Source organism: Phodopus roborovskii, unplaced genomic scaffold, assembly GCF_943737965.1.
Source record: "Phodopus roborovskii unplaced genomic scaffold, PHOROB, whole genome shotgun sequence".
Classification (NCBI taxonomy): Eukaryota; Metazoa; Chordata; class Mammalia; order Rodentia; family Cricetidae; genus Phodopus; species Phodopus roborovskii.
The window spans coordinates 2,232,080-2,239,521 of record NW_026126651.1 but is presented as its reverse complement, the minus strand read 5'-3'; the positions used below and the strand labels follow the sequence as shown (position 1 = coordinate 2,239,521).

Here is a 7,442-nt window from a genome sequence, read left to right as displayed (position 1 = left end):
AAGCCCTTAACCCCTGAACACCTGACAGGACAGTACGCCAAGAGACACAGTGCCAGCCGGGATGGGACAGAGCATGCCCGGTGGTAAAGTTTGCTAATGACATAGCCATCAGCAGTTGAGAGGTCCACATGGGATAGCTTTGGGTCTGCTGACCCCTGAGGAGGCAGTGGCTAGCTTGGTGCAGTTCTGAAGAAAGGCTGAAGGTAGTCCCATTTAGATGTGACTGACAGGGCTCCAGTCTACATACACGAATATCGGCACATAGCGAGAAACAGCTGCAACGTGAGACCACAGGTGGCTGTGCTGAAAGGAAACGGACTCACCCCTTGTCTCTTCCGTGTTGCAGGTAGGCCCGTGGTGAGTCAGTGTGTCCTTGTGGATGCCAGTGAGAACGTGTGAAAGGTATTGCGGGAGAATCGGTGGGGACATGGCCGCCCTTAAGGAATTGATAAGGCTCATGTCACTTGGAATGTTTGTCCTCAAGTGCTGGTGCCTTTTGTGGGTCTTAATGGCTATGCCCCAGTGGGGGAAGTAAGTCAGTGTGTGGGATCGGTCCTTGGGGATGTGTTGTGCTGTTTCCTGTTCTTCATGAGCACCTGCCACAAGCTCCTGCCGAGTGTGGGCCCGAGTGCCCGAGCACTGAAGTGGTGAGTGGTCATGAGGCCGTCCTCAGGTTGTGTGTGCTGTGTGCTGGTATAATTTATTCCCCCCTGGGGAATGGAAAATACAACTGGGAACTGAGACCAAATATCCAAGCGCTGCTGGGTGAACAGATTTATTGGGATTTCTTACAGGGGAGAGAAGCCCCTCCCAAAATTTTTGTGCATTTGTTGATTATCTCCGTTGAGGGTGTGGTGACGTCCTTGTTTTGTGGGATGTCGACAGTGTGTCCCTTCCCCTCCCAGCTGTCACTACTGTACTTTGTGGATCATCATGCATGGTGTTTGCTTTCAAAATGGGTGCTTATCGTTCTTACTGGCGGGAATAGCCACTATATCCATGGCCTTGGGAAAGTTGTAGAAATGTTAAACTCTCGTAACACGCTGACGAAGCCTGTGTCCACACCACTGAGCTGCTCAGTGTGATACTGAGAGCCCTCCGAATCCGAGTGTGAGATTTCAGCAACCACACTGTTGTCTGTTTTGTTTTTTAAAGATACATGCATTTTTGTACCATTTTTTAAAGATTTATTTATTTACTATGTACACAGTGTTCTGCGTGCAGACCAGAAAAGGAACCAGATCTCATTACAGATGGTTGTGAGCTACCATGTGGTTGTTGGGTCCTCTGGAAGAGCCATCTCTCCAGCCCCACATGGCTCAGGGTTTTAAAAATACTTTAAATTATGCAACAGGCGCCAAAGCAGTAGAGAAACCTTGTCTCAAAAACAAAAAAAGAAAAAAAAAAAAAAAAAAAAGAAAAAAAAAGAAAGAAACCAAAATAAATAAACCCACTTTTGATTATGTGTATTTTTTTTGTTTTGTTTTTCAAGACAGTATTTCTCTGTGGCTTTGGAGGCTGTCCTGGAACTTGCTCTCGGAGACCAGGCTGGTCTTGAACTCACAGAGATCCACGTGCCTCTGCCTCCCAAGTGCTAGGATTAAAGGCATGTACCACCATCACCCAGCTTTAATTATGATTGTCCGTTCCTTCGTGTCTGTGTGGGTCACCTGATAACAGGAACCCAGCCAGGGTCCTTAGCAAGAACAGAAGGCTGCAGTCACCTTTCTCCCCGGCCAGAGCTCAGTACTTCCTGAACAGCAGCTGGACCTCTTCACAGCACTTGAAGAGGGACAAGCAGCTCAGTGACTCCTTGTCTGTCTTGGATAGGGTTGTTACAGGGTAAGAGGTATGTGATTAAGCAGTCCTGGACAAGGTGTAGTTCAGCCCATAATGAACTCATTGTCTGGACTCCCAGTCTGTCCTGAAAAGTCCTTAATGTGTTCATTTCAGTATTGAGAGTGGAACCTAACACCAGGGATCATTTCTCCAGCTGGGGCGGGGCCTGTCCAGTTTGATTTTGCTTGTCCCTGGGACTCAAGGTGGCTCAAAAGGATTAAGGACAATAGTCTACCTCAACTAAAGACAGGGAGGCAGTTCGGTTCAGCTGCTTTTGAAGCCAGGAATGGTGGCTGAAGCCTTACCCTGACTCTTGGAAGGCTGAGGGTAGGCCGCCAGGGTCAAGGCCATCTTTGGTTATCTGATGAAATGGGTAGTTAGGGAAGGCGGGTGCAGTGATGTTTTGTCATGACATTGCTACTGTCTAGAGGACTATGGTAGAGAGGCAGAGAAGCCTGCCCCCACTCTGCCCTTTAACACACAGTTTTCTGTGACCCCACACCTCCAGCTAAACCAGAGCCCTGTAACTCAATAACCGTCAACAGCACTCCCCATCACTACCACCCTCTTTAAACAACCAGCTCTTCTCATGCCTCCTTATTCCTGCACGAGTGTCCCCTTGGTTTAATTAATACCTGTGCCCAAACTGCAGAGACCGTAGTAGCATCTTCTGACCTCCAGTTCCCAGGCCTCCTTTCAGGCGCCACAGGCTCCAGTTTCCAGGCTTTTATTTCATAACGCATCTGTAGTCTAAGCTGGCCACCAACTGATCTTCCTGCCTCCACAGGGCTGCCGTCCCAGAAGTACACCATCACACCAGGGTTATGCAATGCTGGAGACTGAACCCAAAGCAGGTACCCTGTCAGCTGAGCTACATTCCCAGCTCAACCACAGTCTTCTCACATTAAAAAGATCTGCAAGCGCTCCCTCACACAGCCACCCTCAGAACAAATGGTAGCCTACTGTATACCTCAGAACTCTCCACCTCTCAACCCATACGGGAATGTTACACGTTAGTCTATGGTATCCTTCCTCCTGCCCCTTCTGCAATCCAGACGCCTTGGATGCCTGCCTTCGGGTACACATATGGCCATCTCATGTCTCTCTTAGGGATTTATATGAAGATAGAAATCCATCATGCAAATGGCAATACACGGCCACTGTTGTGTCATCCTGAACGCCCAGCTTCTTGGGCACTCTTGGTGACCTAAGACTGATGGCTCATTGACTTTATCTTCCAAGAATCTCAGTGAACCTGAAGGTCCCTGCTCAGATCGGTCTCTGTGTATAGACAGGGCCTCTATGTATCCCTGGTTGGCCTGAAACATGCAGTTATAGATCAGGCTGGCCTAGAAATCTGTCTCTGGAGTGCTGAGATTAAAGGTGTGGACCATTAGGCTCTGTTAGTGTGCACGCTATAGCTGAAGGTGACCTTGAGCAGAGTTCTGATCTTCCTGCCTCCCTTTCAGAGTGTTGGGATCACAGGAGTGCACTATCTACCTACCTATGTGTTGCTGGGGGTGGGACCCAGAGTCCTGAGCATGCTGGGCTAGCACTCTCCTGAGTTACATCTTCAGCTTCAGATTTTATTTTTCTGGTTTCTGGAGACAGGCTCTTGGTATATACATCCCAGGCTTCCAAGTAGCAAGGGTACTCTTTTCTAGGTCCTTGGAGGCCTGAGAAACCATGCCTCTCTGGGCTTGTGAGTGTGGAAATGAGGGGAAAGTACCGAAAGGGCACAGGCTTGCTATAAGGAGCAGAGCACCCCGACGGTGCAGCAGGAAGATCGAGACCAGAAAATCCCACGCATCTGGTAGTGATGAGGGCCATCATCGGGAGCCAGGCACCAGGCCCAGAGGACGAAGGTCTTGCAAGAGTTCCGGAGTGGGCGGGACCACCGCGGTAGCACCGCCTCGCCGCCAGTGGTGAGGGCCGGGGCTTAAACTGTTGGTAGCCTGTGGGCGGGGCCCCGCGCTGCGCCTCCTTGCCGGCACCGGGTGGGCGGGGCCCCGCTCTGCACCTCCTCCTCGCCGGCGCCTGGGCGGGTGGCTCGTGTCGGCCGCCGATATGGCTGCGCTGGTGGAGCCGCTGGGGCTGGAGCGGGGTAAGCGCTCCCGGGGCAGGGGGACGGGGTCCAGTCTGGGCTCTGTGGGCCACGCCAGCCGGGCAGAGGCCGGGGGCGGGTGGAGTCAGGGTGGGCGGGGCGCGACCTGCGGTCCGTGGGCGTGGGAGGGTCCGGGGCGGAGCGCCCCAAGAACACCCCGCTTGGGGTTGGGGTCCAGGGGACCTGCGGGCCGTGTCGATCGCTTCCAGCCTGACCTCGGTCGCCCTTCCTGCTGTCCTCGGGTGCCTTCGCGGTCCCCACCGCGTTCTGCAGACGTGTCCCGGGCCGTGGAGCTCCTGGAGCGGCTGCAGCGCAGCGGAGAGCTGCCCCCGCAGAAGCTGCAGGCCCTGCAGCGGGTCCTGCAGAGTCGCTTCTGTTCCGCCATCCGCGAGGTGAGCACCTTGGTGCTGTGAGTTGTCGTTCCTTGAGCTGTGTGTGCGGCGGAGGCAGCAGCGGGCGAGCGGACACAGACAATTTGTGTCCGAGGCTGTGGACTGGCGTCTCCCTCATGTTGCTGCGCCCCCTACCCCCACCCCAGGTGTACGAGCAGCTCTATGACACGCTGGACATCACTGGCAGTGCCGAAGTGCGGGCTCACGCCACAGCTAAGGTAGGCGACTGCCCCCACAGCTCTGGGTGACCACGAAAGGTACAGTGCCCTCCCAAAGCGGCCTGCTCCCTGCTTCTCATTTGCCCATGTCTGTCCCACCCTATGAAAATTTATTTATAATACCCTTTAAATAACTGCACATCTTTAACTTGAATGCACATGAGATTCTCTTTAGCAACAGGCATGGAAACTGGCCTCACTTTCCTGCCATGAAGATGACCCTAAAAGACAACCCATTTGGATGTCATAAACAGGGTCACCAATCTGCAATGCCACCCTCTTCTTGTTACTGCCTGCAAACTCAGTCCAGTCCCCTCCTCACCCGCCGAGTGCGGACTAGTTTCCATTTGTCTGGAAACAAGATCAGATCGGCAGGTGCTAAGTCCTGAGGACATACCTGTGTGGACTTCCCTGGCTTGTGAAAGAATGCAAGCGTTCGCACACGGGCTCTAGCCACCACAAGGTGGCTTACTGCTGAGCTGTGCCAGGATTCCCCTGCTTAACCTTTATGCTCTGGCTGGAGTGCCCTTACCTCAAGGAGCAGGGCATCCCTCACACCAAGGCACCTTCTCTCTTTCAGGCCACGGTGGCTGCCTTCACAGCCAGTGAGGGCCACGCACATCCCAGGGTTGTGGAACTACCAAAAACTGATGAGGGTTTAGGTTTCAACATCATGGGCGGCAAAGAGCAGAACTCACCCATCTATATCTCTCGAGTCATCCCTGGAGGCGTGGCTGATCGACATGGCGGCCTCAAGAGGGGAGACCAGCTGCTCTCTGTGAATGGTGTGGTGAGTGGGGTAGTGTAGTGCCTGTAAGGAAGCTCCCGGACAGTTGCCTTCCTTCCACGGGGAGCACAGCCTTTGTGGATGCCCTGTGGGGTGCACTGGCCCTCAAGGACTTAGGAGAGCCTGGCTAGGACACCAGCCCAGTGTAGAGGATGGAGTTTCTGCACGAGGAGCGTTTGGGTTGGATGTGGGAGGGTGGGTGATTCTCAGACTAAGAGGCGGAGGGAGGTTCTGGATGAGAACAGATAGGGTCTGTAACTGCACTCCCCTGACATAAGGATAGAAGTCTGATAGAAGTCTGCGCCACCCAACATTCTGAAAACCCCAGTGGTTAGAATCCACAGAACCACTGCCAAGGAGGTAGTCTGGCCAGAACTCTGGGCTTGTGTGCCTGGGCTGTGAGGGCAGGAGAGCAATAGGCTTAGGGGTGTAGAAGGACCTTTCGGGAAGATGAAGACAGGTTTGGTGACCTGGTTCATTGACTAGGGGTTCTAAGCTGCAGTGACATGGCAGGTTTTAGGGTGTGGGTGCTGAGTCTAAATTCACTGGCCGGGGGCAGGAGGTATGAGGCCTTGGAGACTCGACCCCAGCAGACACCTCACTATCCACTGGTCCCATGGCCTGGGTAGGGTGGTAAGGGCAGCGGTTTGGGCCAGCAGTCTGTGCGAGGCCTGCCCTGCAGAGTGTGGAGGGTGAACACCACGAAAAGGCGGTGGAGCTCCTGAAGGCCGCCCAGGGCTCAGTGAAGCTCGTGGTTCGCTACACCCCTCGGGTGCTGGAGGAGATGGAAGCCCGCTTTGAGAAGATGCGATCTGCCCGTAGGCGCCAGCAGCACCACAGCTACTCGTGAGCCTCCAAGTGACCCACCCTCCCCCCCCAACCTCAGACTCCCAAACCAGGCCTTCCTCCTTTATCCCTGACCCTTGACCCCACCACAGTATCCAAGGCCCTGGGACCCTCGGACTTCCCTAATCTCAGAACCCCTGTACCTGCTTTTCCCCGTTGTCTCCAGAACCTTACCCTTGAACATGCCCCTCCCAACCTCCTCTAGGCCTAACCCTCCCCTGTCCACACCCTTGCAGGTCCCTGGAGTCCCGAGGCTGAAACCACAGAGCAGGACCCTCCTCCCCTGTACAGTAATATTTATTGTCACTGGCACCTTATTTAAAGATCTGTAACCTCACCCAGTGTCTTGTCTGTCTGTCGCGAATACTGGAATAGTGTCTGTGGAGGAGGGGGTGAAGCTGGGGTTAGGACCAAGCTCTTTCCAGTGTGGGTAGCGAGGTAGCCGCAGCTCGAGAAGCTCTGAAGGCTGAGGCTGGCCGGCTGCCAGGGAAGCCCGGCCCAAGGCTGCGTCTAAGTGCCAGGGCACAGCGCTGAAGACCCCGTCCCCAACACTTAGGACGGCCTGGAAAGGTCCTTTACCACCGGGTCAGACGCGGGAGTCTTGCAAGCAGCTGGAGCCTGAGCGCTGCCTCTGTAGGCGCGGCGGAGCGAACCATCCGCCGGGGGAGCGCTGAGTGCGGTTCCACTGTCTGCTTGGGAGGCGGGGATGGCGGGGGTGGCGGGGATGGCGGGGTGGGGGCGTGCATTTCCCCGGCAGAGCGCGGGGGTGCGTGCGGGGTACCGGGCACTCGCCCCCCATCCATCCATCCATCGGCCACGGGCCTCACCTTCCAACTGAGCACGTTCTCCCTGGAGCCGCCCGCCCTCGCCTTAGAAAAATAAAATGAAATAAAATTCCCACCTTGAAGGTTGAATTCCCATCCCGCCGCCCAGCTCTCCTATCCCGTGAGGCGCGCGCCGCCGCGGGAACGCGGGAACGCGGGGTCGCGACTCGCGCTCCACGCCGCGCGCTACGAGATTCAGGTGACATCATCCTCTGCCGGGCTCCGCCCCCATCCCGGGCCGCCGCACGCTGAATGATCATTGGCCGCTGCACCGAGAGTCCCGCCCCCAGCTCTCCGCCCGCGCGGCCCCTCCCTCCCCATGAGAAGGCGGGGCCCAGTTGCCGGCCGGCGCGGACGCCAATCCTCATTGGCCACTCAGCGCCGTCCGTCAGTCTCCTGTTAAAGGGGCCACGACCGCCTGGGAGCTGTGGG

At 55.5% G+C, this 7,442-nt stretch overlaps 1 protein-coding gene across 1 annotated transcript; it reads left to right on the top strand.

The window, feature by feature from the left end:
* Positions 1-3,832: 3,832 nt before the first annotated feature.
* On the top strand, positions 3,833-6,523 carry Lin7b (lin-7 homolog B, crumbs cell polarity complex component). The gene is made up of 6 exons (XM_051174336.1): positions 3,833-3,943; positions 4,217-4,335; positions 4,482-4,553; positions 5,134-5,343; positions 6,023-6,186; positions 6,423-6,523. The coding sequence occupies exons 1-6, from the start codon at positions 3,907-3,909 to the stop codon at positions 6,442-6,444; spliced, it is 624 nt and encodes a 207-aa protein (XP_051030293.1). The 5' UTR covers positions 3,833-3,906; the 3' UTR covers positions 6,445-6,523.
* The last annotated feature ends 919 nt before the right edge of the window (positions 6,524-7,442 follow it).

Coding starts and splice junctions, on each gene's coding strand:
- Lin7b (XM_051174336.1), top strand. CDS start 3,907: ATGGCTGCGCTGGTGGAGCCGCTGGGGCTGGAGCGGG. Junction 4,554..5,133: donor GGGCTCACGCCACAGCTAAG/GTAGGCGACTGC, acceptor TCTCTCTTTCAG/GCCACGGTGGCTGCCTTCAC. Junction 6,187..6,422: donor CAGCAGCACCACAGCTACTC/GTGAGCCTCCAA, acceptor ACACCCTTGCAG/GTCCCTGGAGTCCCGAGGCT.